Source organism: Castor canadensis, chromosome 17 (genome assembly GCF_047511655.1).
Source record: "Castor canadensis chromosome 17, mCasCan1.hap1v2, whole genome shotgun sequence".
NCBI lineage: Eukaryota > Metazoa > Chordata > Mammalia > Rodentia > Castoridae > Castor > Castor canadensis.
Genome location: NC_133402.1, coordinates 49299597 through 49316677, shown reverse-complemented (window position 1 = coordinate 49316677; position 17081 = coordinate 49299597). Strand labels below are relative to the sequence as shown.

General features: G+C 43.3%; 1 protein-coding gene across 2 annotated transcripts in view; it reads left to right on the top strand.

Moving 5' to 3' along the window:
* Usp4 (ubiquitin specific peptidase 4) overlaps positions 1 to 16958 on the top strand; it is a 38238-nt gene extending 21280 nt beyond the window's left edge. For both annotated transcript variants that reach the window (XM_020181725.2, XM_020181726.2), the window contains 14 exons: positions 76 to 249; positions 2320 to 2478; positions 4001 to 4225; positions 4985 to 5068; positions 5634 to 5728; positions 8270 to 8461; positions 9340 to 9428; positions 10650 to 10877; positions 12267 to 12337; positions 12594 to 12712; positions 13037 to 13186; positions 14274 to 14377; positions 15915 to 16003; positions 16370 to 16958. In XM_020181725.2, coding sequence (XP_020037314.1) covers positions 76 to 249; positions 2320 to 2478; positions 4001 to 4225; positions 4985 to 5068; positions 5634 to 5728; positions 8270 to 8461; positions 9340 to 9428; positions 10650 to 10877; positions 12267 to 12337; positions 12594 to 12712; positions 13037 to 13186; positions 14274 to 14377; positions 15915 to 16003; positions 16370 to 16531 — 1941 coding nt within the window. In that variant the 3' untranslated portion in view covers positions 16532 to 16958. The remainder of the gene's footprint in view (positions 1 to 75; positions 250 to 2319; positions 2479 to 4000; positions 4226 to 4984; positions 5069 to 5633; positions 5729 to 8269; positions 8462 to 9339; positions 9429 to 10649; positions 10878 to 12266; positions 12338 to 12593; positions 12713 to 13036; positions 13187 to 14273; positions 14378 to 15914; positions 16004 to 16369) is intronic.
* Positions 16959 to 17081: the final 123 nt, after the last annotated feature.

Sequence of the window (17081 nt, the reverse complement as noted above, 5' to 3'; positions counted from 1 at the left end):
CAGAACTTGCTTTATTTTGCCCCGCTGTGTGATTTCTAAAAGGAGTGTAAAAACATTATTCATGTTCTATTTTAGTGCCTGAGCAACACTGCACCATTGACTGACTACTTTCTCAAAGATGAGTATGAAGCTGAAATCAATAGAGACAACCCTCTGGGAATGAAAGGGGAGATTGCAGAGGCCTATGCAGAGCTAATTAAGCAGATGTGGTCTGGAAGGGATACTCATGTGGCACCTCGCATGTTCAAAGTAGGTTGACACATATATTAATTTTTCCTCTTTTGAGGAGAGGGGATTTAGTGATGTAATAAAGCATTTCTTTGCTTGCGTTTGGGATTTAGATAGGATCTAAAACAAAAAGCACCAATATTGTTAGACCCTTCTTTTCTGTCATTCAGCACACTTGTTTGCAGTGCCCACCTCTGGGCTGGGGATAACCTAGAGCTGGTTGTTCAGACTGCTGTATTCTGTGGTGGCAATATTTAAATGATCAGTATCCTAAACTAGACCATACAAATTCAGTTTAACTTCCAGGATAATCTCATGGCTATAACCAGGTTCTCTGAGCCTGGACTCTCTACTCCTATGATCTAAGTTGGGGTTTCCTAAGTCAGGAATGTGTTCACATACTCAGAAGGTGAGGTCCAGGCATAGCAGTGCCTGTCTGTAATCCTGGCTACTTGAGAGGCAGCAATAGGAGGATCACAACATCAGGTCAGCCTGTGAAAAAGCACGAGACCCTATCTAAAAATACAACCTGAAGCAGAAAAGGATGGGAATGTGGCTAAAGTGGTAGAGCACTTACCTAGCAAGCTTTAAGTCATGAGTTTAAACCCCAGTACTACCAAAAAAAAAAGAAGGTGATGTAAGTGGCAGTTCTCACTTGTATCCTCAGCCTGGAAGATTTGGGCTGGAGATAGGTAAACTGCAGTGGACTTTAGAGCAACTTGGGCTTTCTGCTGCCTATTTTTCCAACTGAGGGGAAAGTTCTAGTCTTTATATTCTGAGTCTCTGAGAAATCCTATTTTGTACATACTGTTGGAATTCAAGGGGTCTTCAGGAAGCACATAGTAAAAAAAGACTTGTTACATTTTTGATTCCGAGAAAAAGAATATCGCACCTAAGCTCAATGAGAAAATCTCAGTGGCTTGTTACTATTGTAAATTGATGCTCAGGGCCTCACACAAGCTAGGCAGGTGCTCTACCACTTGAGCCACTCTGTAAGCAAGACTCTGAATTTTAAATTGCCTTTAACTTTTTCTTTTGGTGCTGGGGATTGAACCCACGGCCTCGTGCATGCTAGGCAAGCACTTCACCACTGAGTTAACACCCCTGATCCCTGTATTTAATTTTAACTAGTTTAGATAACCAGCTGGGCACTAGTGACTTACACCTGTAGTCCTAGCTACTTGAGAGGCTGAGATTAGGAGGATCGTGGTTTGAGGCCAGCCCAGGCAAATAGCTTTCCAGAAACCATCTCCAAAAAATGATCAGAACTGGGCTGATGGCATGGATCAAGAGCCCAAGGTCCCGAGTTCAACCTCCAGGACTGTCAAAAAAATAAATAAAAATATCCAGAGCAAAATGGACTGGAGGTGTGACTCAAGCAGTACAGGTCCTGCTTTGCAAGTGCAAAGCCCTGAGTTCAAAAATCAGCACCACCTAAATAAGTAAGTAAATAAATAAATACATAAAACAATGTGGCTAGTGGCTAAAGTATTGAGCAACACAGGTATGGAACAGTGGTTGTCCAATTTTTGGATGCATCAGTCTCTGGGAAGGATTATTACAACAGACTGCAGAGGCCATTATTAGAGTTTCTGATTGAGTAAGTCTGAGGTGGGGCCTGAGAATGTGCATGCCTACCAAGCTGCTGATAATACTGCTTGGGCTCCACACTGCAAGGATCACTGGTGAGAGCAGTGCTGAGAAGTCAGTTATCTAGGAGGGCTGTTTTATACAGGATTCCTCTGCCTGATACAGGTTTCATTTCTGAAGTTCTGGAATTTAACATTGAATCAAAGGATGTTGAGAGGGATTCATGTCAGTACTTTAGTATGGCTACTCAGAGCCACACCTCTCCCTTCTAGGGTAGTGACCCAGATTCCAGACCCCTGGTTGTCTTGACTATCTGATCTGAGCCTTTTCCTGTGGGCCCACTGGCCCCTCCTAGACCCTCAGGGAGTTAGTTGGGCTACTTGCTTAGGTATTCTACCCCAAGTCTCAGCTGACTCTGCAAAACTATTGTTGACCACTACCATTCTGACTTCACTGGTTCTTCATGTTTTATGCCTTCTGATGCAGTTGCTTTTGTTGTAGACCCAAGTGGGACGTTTTGCCCCTCAGTTTTCTGGCTACCAGCAACAAGACTCTCAGGAGCTGTTAGCCTTTATTCTAGATGGATTGCACGAAGACCTGAACCGCGTAAAGAAGAAGCCCTACCTGGAGCCGAAGGATGCCAATGGGCGGCCAGATGCGGTATGATATTGAAAATGACTGCACAATAGGAGGAGAAGCTGCCTCCTATTGACAGTATGGGGACAGTCTTCTGGTCTTTGGGTGTTAGTGCAAAGGCCCTAGTTTCCTCTCACTGGTGGTGACAGAGGTGTGGATTCTGTATGGTCAGAAAGAGGGCTAACTGTAGTTACTTTTTTGTGTGTGTGTGATGCTGGAAATCAAACACAGGGTCTTTCACATGCTAGCACTCCACCACTGAGCTGCATCCCCATCTCAACTGTAGCTACTCCTAACTCTCTCTCCTAAGTTTCTTCAAATTAGTCATCTTGTTTAGTATTTATTGGCAAACCAGAAACTAAGGTCCTCTGAAAATAGTGCCAAGAGTGTGGGCTCTTAGCTCTCATTAAAAATTTAAAAAAATAGGGTTGGAGGTATGACTCAAGTGGTAGAGTACCTGCTTTGCAAGCGCAAAACTCTGAGTTCAAGCCCAGTACCACCAAAAAAAAAAATCAAAATTAGTATTTTTTTGTTTTTTGGAGACAGTGCTATAGAGCCCAGGATGTTCCAAAAGTTATAGTCCTACCTTAGGCTCTGCAGAGCTGAGATTATAGGTGTGAGCCAGCACACCTGATTCTGTCCATGATTATTAAAATAACTTACTGTTAAATTTAGGGCATTTATACTTTTTTTACTTCGGTATCCTTCCTTCTTCCCTCCCTCCCTCCCTCCAACCCTCCCTTCCTCTGCTTTCCTCCCTTCCTGTTCCTCTTTCCCTTCCCTCCCTCCTTCTCTCAGTGCCTTGTGCCTGTTAGTTGCCTTGATTTTCTGATATATAAAAGGGGAATATGAGCCAGGCACCTGTGGCTTATTCCTGTAATTTTAGCTACTTGGGAGACTGAGATCAGGATAGAGGTTCAAGGCCAGCCCAGGCAAATAGTTCTCGAGACCTCATCTTCAAAATAACCAGAGCAAAATGGATTGGCGGTGTGGCTCAAGCAGTAGAGCTCCTGTTTTGAAGGCAAAGCCCTGAGTTCAAACCCCAGACCCACAAAAAGAAAAGGGGGGGGCAGGGATAAAAGGAAGAATTTGGTATTTCAGCTACCCGATCCATTGGGATAATCAATATGAATGCTTTGAAGTATCATTTAGATCTTAAAGAAAAAAACCGTAATTTATCTGACTTGTAGAATAGGTTAAAGGCTCAAAACTAAAGTCTCTTGACTTTAGATTTTTGGAAATACCACAGGAAGCAAGAAAGAGCTTTTGCCCTTTTCAGGTCTGCATGCCCATGGTGCTCTCAGGGCCCCTTGTTTCCTTTATATCCTCTGTCAACATTTTATTAAGCATGGTTCTTGGAGCTAGTAGGAGTGTTGCTCAAGTGGTATCATGCCTGCCTAGCAAGCACAAGGCCCCAAGTTCAAACCCTAGTACCATTAAAAAAAAAAAAAAAATGGGTACGGATGCATGGGTATGGATGTAGAGTTGTCATGCTCAGCATTTGCTATGAATTATGTGATCCTTATCCTCTTCTCCTTTCATGCAGGTGGTGGCAAAGGAAGCCTGGGAGAATCACAGGTTGAGGAATGATTCTGTGATTGTGGATACTTTCCATGGCCTCTTCAAATCTACTTTGGTTTGTCCAGAATGTGCTAAGGTTTCTGTGACCTTTGACCCATTTTGCTATCTAACTCTCCCACTCCCCTTAAAGAAGGATCGAGTTATGGAGGTGTTCCTGGTTCCTGCTGACCCTCGATGCAGGCCTTCTCAGGTAAAAGAATCTTCACTGTGATAGTACTCCTTGCTGAATGATCTTGAAGTCTTGGTGAGACTGCTTCCATCTGCTACATTGCAGACACCATCAGCTGTCAGGCTTAGTCTGTGTATGTGTGCCCTTGGCCTCCAATCAGACCTTTGTGTAATCCCATGTCATTCAGGATCTGTTGGGAATGTCTTGGGGGTTCTCGGTTATATTTTTCCTAATGTTCCATTCATGCAGCTGTAGTAACATACTCACCTGCTAAGTGGTCCTTGAATCTGAATGTTGGAGAACCCAAAGCAGAGTACTTTTCTCAGTCAAATTTGTCCTTAGATCAGCTAGGAGAGCTTGGCCAAAATCAAAAGCCAGATGAGAGGTGTGAGCAGCAGGTCTTAATGTCCAGTTCTGCTGATGGCTCACTGGGTGATTTATTGGTTAGTCTTCTGCCTTTAGTTATCTCTAAAGAAAGGTGACACGTGGTACCAGATGGCAGTCTTTGTAATTTTAGCAATGTTTAAAGTGAAGAATAAAATAGAGCAGTATTTGCGAGGAAAAGAGAAGCTCCTGTGCTGCTGCCTGAATGTCGCAGCAGTTCTGATGCTGAAGATGTTCCTGTTTGCTCTGTCACTTGACTGCTGATTTATCTGGACTCTGATCTCTCCACACACTCCCTCTAGAAGGGCCCCTCTGCCTGTATGATTTCTACTCTCCCAAGTAATTTCCCACCCTTTTTGGAGCACCCCTGTCACCTTGACTATTTCTCCCTTGCAGTACCGCGTGACTGTGCCGCTGATGGGGTCTGTGTCTGACCTGTGTGAGGCTCTCTCCAGGCTGGCTGGCATTGCTGCAGAAAATGTAAGGCAGGGGAGTGATCAGTGGTACTTAGACTATTAGGGTTACTTCATGATCCTTTGTAGCTTACTTTCAGTTCTGTAGCTGCTAACTACATTTTTGGGGGTAGTTGTTATCAGTCAGCAGAAATGTGATTATTGGTGTGTTTCTGGATGCCTCACACCTGGTCCTTGTTCACTGTGCACACTGAGACTATCTCTTCCAGCTTCTAGAAACACTATTGTGGTCGTGTTCCCCATTGTCAGAGGGTCACAAGTAGGGCTCTGCTGCTAGCATTGTGTGCTGCAGGTGAAACTTCCAGTTCTGTGGAATGCCCCAGTCTTCTGGGCAACCAGTTTCTGATCAGCCCTCATTTGTCACCTTTCCTGCCACTTAAGAGCATATATTACAGCATGGTTAGTGCTAGTGAAGCTTCGAACCTTGGCCCCCAGCTCTGGGACTAGCTGCATGGTGCTTTGTCTAGAGGCAACACTATAGCAGGACATTTTTTTTACATTTGTTTCTGTGCTTTCAGCAGTTAGTAGGGGCACTCTAAGCCCTGTAAACTTTCTGTACTGTTGATTCTTAGATGGTGGTCACAGATGTATATAATCATCGGTTCCACAAAATTTTCCAAATGGATGAAGGTTTAAGCCACATCATGCCTCGGGATGACATTTTCGTGTGAGTACTTAGTGTGGTACATTGTGGCATTTTACAAAAGTTCTTAACATGTATCAAGTATATCATACTTGAATTCACTCCCTCCACCATTCTCCTGTATCTCCTCCCTGCCCCTTAGTGGTTTCTGGTGCAGAATTAGAGTCTTTGCTTGTTCATATTTCCAGAGCAGCAGTTCTCCCAGTCAGTGCTCATGTTCATTTGTCCCCAGCCCTGGCAGCAAAAGATAGGTGTTGTGGGAATTGTGGGCAGCCATCAGTACTGAGTGCTCCTTGACCCTGCAGACCTACATTCCCACAGCTTTGATGAGCTGCCTGTGAAGAGCACTAATTCAGTGATCTTGCAAATGTCCTGCTGTCAGAGATACCTTCCTCAAGAATCACAGCTGTGTGAAGGGCTGTGGAAAAACAAGAGAAGGGCTATGGTACAGAAGGATCTTGGCCTTTCTCTGCCACAGGCTGTGCTCCTCATGCAGGTGCCATGATTCCACAATCTCCATCTAGATATAAATAGTTGTCAGCAGCTCAAACATTCTGCAAGCTCTGAGATCCAGTTTTTTGCATCCCATTGGGATAGTACAGTGGTTTTCTTGCCTCACCTCAGTGTAGAGGATGGGACATGAATTTTCTCACAGTTCCCAGTCAGCCATTTGCTCAGGGAAGCTGGACTGTGGGCCACACCTCTGCTGTCCCTACATCTTTACCTCTCAGAAATTAATTTGTATTTGTGAAAAAAGGTTTTTAGGATTTTTTTTTTTTTGGTTGAGGAATGCAGAGCACAAAAGAGACACAGCTCCTCTTTCTCCTTTTTCTTTTTTTTGCAGAACTGGGGTTTGAACTCAGGGCCTCACAATTGCTAGGCAGGTGCTGTACTACTTGATCCACTCTGCAGAGGACTTAAAGGCCAACCTTCAGGAAAACAACTTCTTTTACTAATTTTATTTTAATTAATTTATTTATTCATTTTGTGGTACTAGAGTTTGAACTCATTATTGTGCTTGGCAAGCAATACTTTACCACTTGAGCCACACACCTAGCCCAAAACAAATTCTTCTGTTTTTTTTTTTTTGTTTTGTTTTGTTTTTTTAATTTGTTTTTGTTTTTGGCAGCACTGGGATTTGAATGTAGGACCCCGCATTTACCAGGCAGGCGCTCTTAGGGCCTCAGCCACTCTGCTGTCCCTTTTTTGTGATGGGTTTTTTCTGTGAACTGTTTGCCTGGGGCTGGCTTCAAACCATGATCCTCCTTATCTCTGCCTCCTGAGTAGCTAGGATTATAGGGGTGAACCTGGCAACAAATTTTTTTAAAGATAAATTCATTGTCTTATGAAAACAATAGTAGCATTTAATGTATTTTGAGCATGATGCCCCAGGCTACTAAACTGAGTTACTTAATTCTCACCACAACCTTGAAAGGTTAGTAAATCCCTTGTCCACTGAGTAAATAGACTCAAAAGTTAAGGTGCTTCACATGGTCACTGAGGCTGGAAAAGGGCAGTAGTGAATCTGGAGCCTAGGCTAGCCTCACTCATGTCCCAGCTATTAACCGTTATGAATCGCACAGTCCTTACTTAGAGCACACCTTGTGAGTTCTTAGAAATTCCTCCTCATAAACTCTAGTCAGGACTATTTGCCAGGTATTAAGGATGAGGGGTGTATATGCAGTTAGTTTTCAAAAATTGAATTAGTAAGTTCGTGTCTCCCCCTGTAGGAAGAGGGAAGACTACAGTTGGTTGCCTTCAATTTTGGTAACATCTGTTCCAGGATAACAATTTCTAACTCTCCTCAACCCCATGTATTCACTAAGACACATTTTTCAACTAACCTTTTTTCCACTCTATAAATTTTTTTGTTTTAGTGGTACTGGGGTTTGAACCCAGGGCCTTTTCCTTACTAAAAGACATATTTTAAAAAATCATTGATTTGTATTTAGCAGTTTCTTTGATTTTTCTGGGTTTTGTTGTTGTTATTGCTAAATTGGATTTTTTTTGAACTCAGGGCTTTGAGCTTGCTAGGCAGGTGCTCTGCTCTTTGAGCCTGAATATGATTCATATACAATATTTTTGAGCAAAGTGGTTTTATAAATTTATAAATTTCCCTGTTTGAAAAGTCTTTGGCTGATACTCTGGATATATATCCAGAGTGGTTTTATTAAAGGATGGGGTGCCAAGAATGCAATTTTAGGAGTTGAGCTCCTTGGAGATGAAAGATGAACTTGGTGGGGCCCCTCATCCCCCAGTGGTCTGGATGATGGTCTTCATCTGTGTTGAGTCTTAGATGCAGGCCCATAGTGTTTGAGGCCATTTTGAGGGAAAGAACATCACAGTTAACCCTGAGTCATAGGTTCCTGCTCTGCTAGCAGTGATCTTTTATAGGATTCCTGACCCAGCCTCTGTCTCACCTTGGAAATGGTTTTTGTCTACCTTTTCTGCTAAAGGATGATCTGTTCTAGTATCCAGAGTCCTGGCCACACTGTAGCAGCAGCTCAGATCTCTGTTGCTCACAGGGACCTGCTGCTAAAAATGCCTTCTTGTTGACTTACACAGGTACGAGGTTTACAGCATCTCCATGGATGGCTTGGAATGTGTCACGCTTCCAGTCTACTTCAGGGAGAGGAAGTCCAGGCCATCAAGCACTTCTTCTGGGGCAGTGCTGTTTGGACAACCACTGCTGGTTTCTGTCCCCAAGCATAAGCTGACCCTTGAGTCTTTATACCAGGCTGTTTGTGATCGTATCAGGTTGGTGCCAAGAGTGTGGTTTGGTTGTTATCTGAGATCATAGGCCCAGCAGGAGTAGTGACAAACCTTGGAGTGTCTGCTCACCTGTGTGAGAAATGCAGCTGTGCCTGCCTATGGTAGGGCCAGAACAGGTATCGTCAGGATGGCACGTCTGGCATATCTTATATACCATGACCCTTGGTTCACAAACCTCTGGTTCCTAGTAACGTGTCAGTTACCTGTGTTAGGGAGGCTAGTGTTTTGATGGCATTTTGTATTTGAATATTATTTCTGAAGTGCTCAACTATTATTTTGAAGCTAGTAATTAGTATTATTGGGAAAATACATTAAAAAATAATGGTGCCACATGACATTCATAGAAACCTTGAAATAGACTTTCTTGGAGTGTTCATTGGCTTGATATATTAAACATCTTGTCTCTTGGGATCCTCTTAATTTCTTGAGTCATTACATTAATTTTTTTTTTTCTTTTTTGGATGGGACTAGGGCTTTGTATTTGCAAAGCAAGCACTCTACCATTTTTTTGTGGGGTTTTTTTTGTCTTTTTTTTTTTTTTTTTTTTCTTGCAGTACTGGGTTTGAACTCAGGGCTTACACCTTGAGTCACTCCACCATCCCTTTTTGTGATGGGTGTTTTCAAGATAGGGTCTCACAAACCATTTGCCTGGCCTGGCTTTGAATCATGATCTTCCTGATCTCTGCCTCCTGAGTAGCTAGGATTTCACGCGTGAGCCACCAATGCCGAGCCATGACATGATTTTAAAGCACTTTTACTTACATAAATTGCCTCGTGAGTAGCTGAATATATAATTTAGCTGCCTAGTGGAAAAAAATTGTTAAATGTTAACACTAACAATCTTTTTTCCCTCCTTTTTAAAGCCGCTATATAAAACAACCTTTGCCTGACGAGTTTGACAGCTCGCCCTTGGAGCCTGGGACCTGCAATGGCTCCAGGGGCGGTTGTGAAGGTGAGTGTTCACCAGACCATGGGGCTGTGACTGACCACATCTTTCCTGATTTCCCATGTGTTACACACATGGCAGAGGAAAGTTCTGAGGCTGGGCTGGGGAGTCTGCTAGTCCCTATTGTTCACCACACCCAGCTTCAGTTGCATTTCTTATCAAATTGTCTTTTTTTTTTCTTGGGCCTTGTGCTTGCTAGGCAGGAGTTGTACCACTTGAGCCACTTTGCCAGTCCCAAACTGTCTTCTTGATTGTTGAGTATGTGTCTCATTTTAAACCGTTTTTCTCTGTGGATCTATTGATGAAGTCAAAAGAGTGAAACCATGTGGTGTGAGATCCAGTAGACTATCAAGTGGTGTGGGGACCCCCTTTAGGATAGCAAGGCTGTTCAGTCACTTTGTGTCTCTGGGAAACTTATTTAAGGACTCTGATCCCCTGCTTCCACATCCTGGACTAGCAGTGTCCACTTTGCGTGTCTTGTCTGCCTCTTGGAGAAGGTCGCATGTGAACTCAAATGCCTTATAAATACAAGGGTCTAGATTTACTCTCACATACAGAGAGTAAAATCTGGGAGGAAATATTATTGATATTAACTGAAAATTTATTTGTAGTTTTATTTATTTGGTGGTATTGGGAATCGAACTCAGGGCCTTAAACTTGCTAGGCATGCTCTGTCACTTGGTGCCATACCTCAAGTCTTTTTGCTTTAGTTTGTTTTTCAGATAGAGTCTCCTGGGGTTGTGTGTGGAACCGGGGTCTTGAACTCAGGGCTTCACACTTGCTAGATAGGCCCTTTACCACTTGAGTCATTCCACCAGCCCTTTTTTTGTGTTGGGTGTTTTCAAGATAGGGTCTCAGGAACTATTTTGCTGGCTGGCTTTGAACCTTGATCTATGCCTCCTGAGTAGCTAGGATTACTTTTTGCTTAGGTGTGAGCCACCAGCGTGCAGTGATTCTGTTTTTATCCTGGCTGGTCTTGGACCTTGATCCTCCTATTTTCACCTCTCAAGTAGCTGGTGTTATAGGCATGGACCACTACTCCCAGCCTTTGTTATGTTTATTTATGTGTTTTTCTGTGTAGCCAGGTTGGCCTTGAACTCACAGTCATCCTCCTTAAGCCTTCTGAGTGCTAGGATTACAGATACCTGCTACCATGCCCAGCTAAATAAAATTTTAAATATTGAAGTGGTGGGTAGAAGTTATATAAATTGTTCATTTGTGTGCCAGGAGATGAAGAGGAAGAAATGGAACATCAGGAAGAAGGCCAAGAGCACCTTTCAGAAACAGAAGGCAGTGGTGACGATGACTTGGGAGGTGACCCCAACGAATCTATCCAAAAGAAGATCAAAGGCCAGACAAGCCCCAGAAGGCTTTTTACCTTCAGTCTTGTGAACTCCTATGGAACTGCTGACATAAATTCACTTGGAACTGATGGAAAGCTACTCAAACTCAACTGTAAGCACTCTCTTCTGACCTTTCAAGCTGGGCTTTGGGGATTTAGGATCTATTTGAAAATCCTTGTATTTCACACTCATTGCATGAGACTTTCACAGTCTCCATGTGGCTCTAGGAGCAGAAACTTGTATGATCATTGGATCAAAGGATTGTTTCAGAGACCCCCCACACCTCCTTCAGGCTTTTCTCCTTGGTCATTGGTGGCCTCGGAAGAAGTGGAAGCAGGCCTCTCTCCACTCCTACCACTTTACAGGACTTTTGCTCTGGGTCAAGTAGTCACCCTTGGTAACAGCATTTCCCCAAACTTATTTCACTTAAGTGCATATTCTTTTTGCTCCATAAAATACTAATGAAACGTAACCCATCTAGAAGTTGGTCATGGATTTTGTAGACTGTGTTACATGGAGCCTGTAGTGGGGACTGCTGTAGAAATGGGAAGAGACATCTGCAGGGATGTGGACATGCATTGTGTGTGATGATAGCTGCTTGGGCAGGGAGGGGAGCTGCCAAGGCATTGCTGTGTCTTTCATTAGGAAAGAAATTAACTAGTTAACTAGCTGTCCTTGAGCTAGCTAGCTTGCTTGCTTCCTTTTCTTATTCTACCTTATCTTAAATTTTTATTTATGTATGTGTGTGTATGTGTATTTATGCATGTATGTGTGTATGAATGTGTATATATCTATGTATGTGGTGCTAGGAGTCAAACCTAGTGCCTTGTGCATGTTAGGCAAGTGCTGTACCACTAAGCTATACTTTTAGACTGTTATTTTTTAAATGGCAATATAATTAAGGTATTTTTGGATTTATCTCTCTGCAGCTTAGACCTCTCTGCAGCTTTCTTTTGTTTAGTACAATGTTTTTTAAATTCTGACCACCTTCTCAAACTCCAGTCATTGATTCCTCTGCTTAGTCTCCTGTTGATGCCCCTCTTTCCCAGACAATGGCCTGGAAACTGCTTGAAGACAGTATGCTGGGGGGTGGTATAAGGGTCACTTTGTTTTCTGTCTTTCAGGATCTCCCACAGATTCTGCCTAATATCTATCCAATGTTAGAAGACAGGTGTTTTGTCAAGGTTTCTTGTGGTTTAAGGCAGGAGAATGACTCTAGCCCGTTGTTCCACCTTGATCTATGTGTGCTTTGTCAGAATTCTGTATCGATAGTGCCTTTGGAGATTATCTGTAGCACTGAGGAAGTTTTTGCCAAAAGCTTTGGTTCTAGGGTTCAGAAGGGTTTGCCCAGGGCTGAGCATTGCTGTCTGCAGTTTCTGGTGATGGGTGAGCAGGTGTTGAAGGTGCTGCCTGAGTTGTGGCTCTTCTCACTTGGCCACTTGGAGAGCCTCTCTTGTTACTGACCGTTCTGTAATAAGCGACACTTTGGTCCTCTCTATAGCTCGATCCACACTGGCCATCGACTGGGACAGTGAGACCCGGAGCCTTTACTATGATGAGCAAGAATCTGAGGTAGGTCATTGGGGTTTCATGGTCAGTGCTGTGTGCTGGTTTCTGTTCTGGATGTTTAATAGCACCACTCTAATCAGTTGGATAAAGTTTAACAAGTTACATTTAAGACCAAGAGGGCAAGCACCAAAGATTTTGTCATTTTATGTTCAAAGGCTCCAGAAAGTATGTATTCAAGATGGAGAGCCTCTGAAGGCCTTCATGTTTTTAGCTAATAAGAAGGTGTTTCTCTAACAGCTCAGCACTGTGTTTCTCACAGGCCTTCGAGAAGCATATGAGTATGTTGCAGCCTCAGAAGAAGAAGAAAACTGCAGTGGCCCTGAGAGACTGTATTGAGCTCTTCACCACCATGGAGACCCTTGGGGAGCATGACCCCTGGTATGCAGCTCCTCACTTTTGGCAAGGGGACCCATCTGTATCTGCTGGGGGTTTCTGCATACACCAAAACTCCTTGTACTTGGATGTGTTGCTTTTTCACATGGCCAGCCCTACAATATAGTCCCTTTGTATGTCTTGTATTTTCTAGACTAAGAAAGCCATCACCCTGTTTTGAAAGGCAGGTCACTACCCTGAAGCAGTGGATGTTGACTGCTGTCTAAAAGGAAGGCAGCTGTTGTGATATTCAGCTGTGCCCCCATGCGTAAGTGCCCAGGTGGCACTGGCTCCCACTAAGCCCTGCTAAGTGGAGGCTTCTCTTTTCAGGTACTGTCCCAACTGCAAGAAGCACCAACAGGCTACAAAGAAATTTGACCTGTGGTCTTTGCCCAAGATCCTGGTGGTCCACCTCAAACGTTTCTCCTACAACAGATATTGGCGGGATAAGCTCGACACAGTCGTGGAATTCCCAGTCAGGTGTGTCCCTGTGACTGCATTGTTGGGAAAATTAAAAAAAAAAAAAAAAAAAAAGGTAGGAAATCTGGGCACTGGTTCACTGAGAGATTTGTCACTAGGACTTCTGAATTAGGATGTATGTTCTGGGCCCTGGAAGGTAGACTTTGGCTGTAGTGATCCCTCCCCTTCCTTTTCTACCACTAGTGGGAAGAAGACTCCAGTAAAAGCCCTTTCCTAAGCTCAGGGTGTGCTGATTTTGTCTGCCCACTGCTGGTCTCATTCTTGAGTCCCTTATGGTCTGCTTTTCCCATCCATCATTGGTACCAGGGAGCCTGGCTTCAAAAAGGGCTGCACAACCCAGTCCTGCTTCTCATTAAAGGGGGCCAGAGAGAACTGAATTATTACTATGGTACATGTGAAGGTTCAGACCTGCTACAGTCTTTTCTCTGGGGTTGTGACTAGGAATGGCTATTTGCTCACGTTCCCTTGGATCCCAGGATATAGACTGTAACTGAGATAAGAAAGTAAGCCATCCAGAAATGCAGATTTTAAAGTGCTTTCTGGGAGCTGGGGTGTAGCTTAAGTGTTAGAGCTTCTGCCCAGCAAGTATGAAGCCCTGAGTTCAATTCCCACTACTGGAAAATAAGAAAAGTAAAAAAAGCTTTTTGGGGGGAATGAATAGATAGTGAAATACAGCAATGTCAGTGGGAGAATCTAGTTGTGGGTGATGAGTATTTGTAAAATTCTTTTACCTTTTCTGTATGTTTGAAATTTTCAAAGTAAGGTGTAGAAAGCAAGCTTTCTAGGACCTATTTTGTCATTTACATTAGTTATAATTCTGTTAGTAACAGCCACTCCTACCCAGTTGCTGATTACCTCCCCATGTGGTGTGGTGTCTTAGTGACCTGGGAAGCTTCTCCCAGGGTTTGGTCTGAATAAGTCTGTAAGTCTGTGGTCAGAGCACAGAACTCAGAGCCTCTGTGCCATTTATTTCTTCTCAGATAGTTTTTGAGTGCTTCCCAGTGTTCTGGCCTCTTGGTTGAAAGGGGTTGCTGGGTTACTCTGACTTTTAACATATTTAAGAGCTATTCTTGTGTTTCGTGCTCAGAGCTCTGAACATGTCTGAGTTTGTCTGTGATCTGTCAGCAAGGCCCTACGTATATGACCTCATTGCTGTGTCCAATCACTATGGAGCCATGGGAGTTGGCCACTGTAAGTATCATATCGAACCTACTTCCTTCTGAGGCCTGGAAATGCCCTCACCAGTCCTGTCTCACAGCCTCTCCCTGGGTGCCATGCACTGCCTTAAGCACTACACTGACATAGTTCCATGGCCTCAGACAGCAGGCTTCTTCACCACTGCTCCCCACTGTTCTTTAAATTTTCATATTCTGTGACTCAGTAACATCTCATATCTGGAAATCTGTCCAAGGAAATGACTTGATATTGTGGAGAAGCTTTATACACAAAGATATGTACCTGTTTATGACAGTGAAGTTTAGTAATAACACTAGTGACCAAAAATTGGCACTGCTATCCATCCACTTTATGGTAGAGTTGACAGTCCCTTCAAAATAACATGGGGAAGTGGCCCCTTTATGTGAAAACATCTATATAAAGTTGTATCCTTATGGAAGGCAGTATCAACTGTGTGACATCAAAAAGCAAAGAAACTGGGGGAGAGAAATACCTGGAAGGAGAGACACCGAAAAAAAAAAAATTTTTTTTTTTTTTTTGGAGACAGTCTCACTATGTGAGACTCAAACTTCTGCCACGGCTTTCCAAATGTTGGAATTACAGGCATGTACTACTATGCCCAGTGAACTATTTGCAAGTAACTGGGTTCCAGTTATTTAGCTCTACCAGGTTTTTGTTGTCGTTTGTTTGTGATGCTGGGATTGAACTCAAGGCCTTAGACATGCTAGGCAAGCTCTCTACTACTGAACTACATCTCCAGCCTAGACTCTTGACTCACAGTGTTTTTGGTTTTTTAATTTTTTTTCCAGACAGGATCTTTCCTGAGGGCTGGGATTATAAGCACATACCACCATGCCAAGCTTGATTTACAGTTTTTGTTTTGTTTTTTGTGGTACTTGGGATTTGAACTCAGGGACTTGTTCTTGGCCAGGCAAGCACCCTACCATTTGAGCCATGTCCCCAGCCTGACTCACTTCTTATTAACATCTTAGCTCTGCAAACACAAATGGCCATAATACCTCTAACCAGTTTTACTCTATAAGTTCCAGAGGTACTAGTATCTTTCTGCTGAAGGTAGGAAACATCTGCTTAGACTCAGTGGGTAAGATTGACTTGGCATGTTCTTTTGAAGGCTATTGTTTAGTTTAAATCTTAGATCTTAGAAGTATCAACTTCTTTTACGGGTCCCTGGCTCTGGATTATTGCTCATAGTTTTTGTTTGTTTTTTTTTGGTGTGACGTTAATGATCGAATCCAGGGTTTGGTACACATTAGGCCAGCATTCTACCACTGAGCTACATCTCCAGCCCTCTGTTTTTTTAGATTGGTTTCCCAAAACTATAGTTTAAAGACTTGGTCTCCGACAAGCTGCATTCTTACCCTTTATAGCTTTTTTGAGAAGGAACATTGTCTTTTTTGCTGAAGATACAACTCTTAAATTATTTTTAATTTCATGGGTTTTTTTTGTTGTTGTTGTTATTGTTATTATTTAGCCTAAAAAGGTAGCCAGATTCTCTGGTGACTGATTGAGCATTTTACTTGTTACATGACAGACACTGCATATGCAAAGAACAAACTGAATGGGAAATGGTACTACTTTGATGATAGCAATGTTTCCTTGGCCTCTGAGGACCAGATAGTGGTAAGTACACTGCCCTGAAAATCTGCTTCTTCCTCTTGCCTTACTGGATTAAAGCTAAGAGTTGGTTACCTCATAATCCTTATGTTATTGACAGGGGATATGACTGCCATTTCTTCCAGGATACTTCATAGTGGAGAAGCTCAATTTTCCTCGAGGTTTTATGTCACAGGGTATCTGCCTTTTCCCACTGCCCTGGAAGAGACATCAGGAGCCAGCCTCACATAGAAGGGCTTCCTGGTTGTTGCATCAGTGGATATGCAGGGCAAGATGGCAGACCGTTGAGAGTATTGAACAGTGAGAGAAAAGCTGCAGAAAGTGGTTGATTTTTTTCCAACTAGTGAATGATTTCCCCCTCTTGTATTTTAGACAAAAGCTGCTTATGTGCTGTTTTACCAGCGTCGGGATGATGACTCTTATAAGGCACCTTCACTCACAAGTTTTCCTGGTTCCTGTGATGGAGGGCTGAGGCCATGCAGCTCACAGCAGGGCTTGGGAGATGATGAGGCTTGCAGCATGGACACCAACTGATGCTGACTCAGCCACCCTATCACCCCACAGCACCAATGTCATCCCCCAGGAGACTGTCTTTGGCCCTGTGAAGACTGCTTGTGTTCCATCTAAAAACCAGATGGGGAAATTTCCTTTTATGAGAGAAGAGGAAAACAAAAAAACAAACAAACTGCTCAGAAGGGTTATATCAAGAAGCTGAATTATTTTTCTTTTTAAACAGGTGGAGAGATAAAAACCTGTGGAGCTGAAAAGTGGGGAGGGGTGGGGTGCACAATGGAGTATGTCTCACGGATTCCAAAGAATGGAGAGAAACACTTTGTAATTGAGCATGGTGCAGCCATGAAGACCCACCTGCAGGGCTGCTCTGAACTCCTGGGTTTCTGGTTCTGATGCCTGTACTGGTCACCCCAGTAGTTTGGCCACAGTAAACCAAGCCTTGAGTAAACATCATGTTGTCCCATTGTCCTTTGCTCTTCACTGAGATGGATTTATAATTTTCTAAAAATTAGTCACCGAAGCCCATTTGTTTCTCCTTTGAGTCCTCTTGGAATTTCTTCCCCCAATGAAA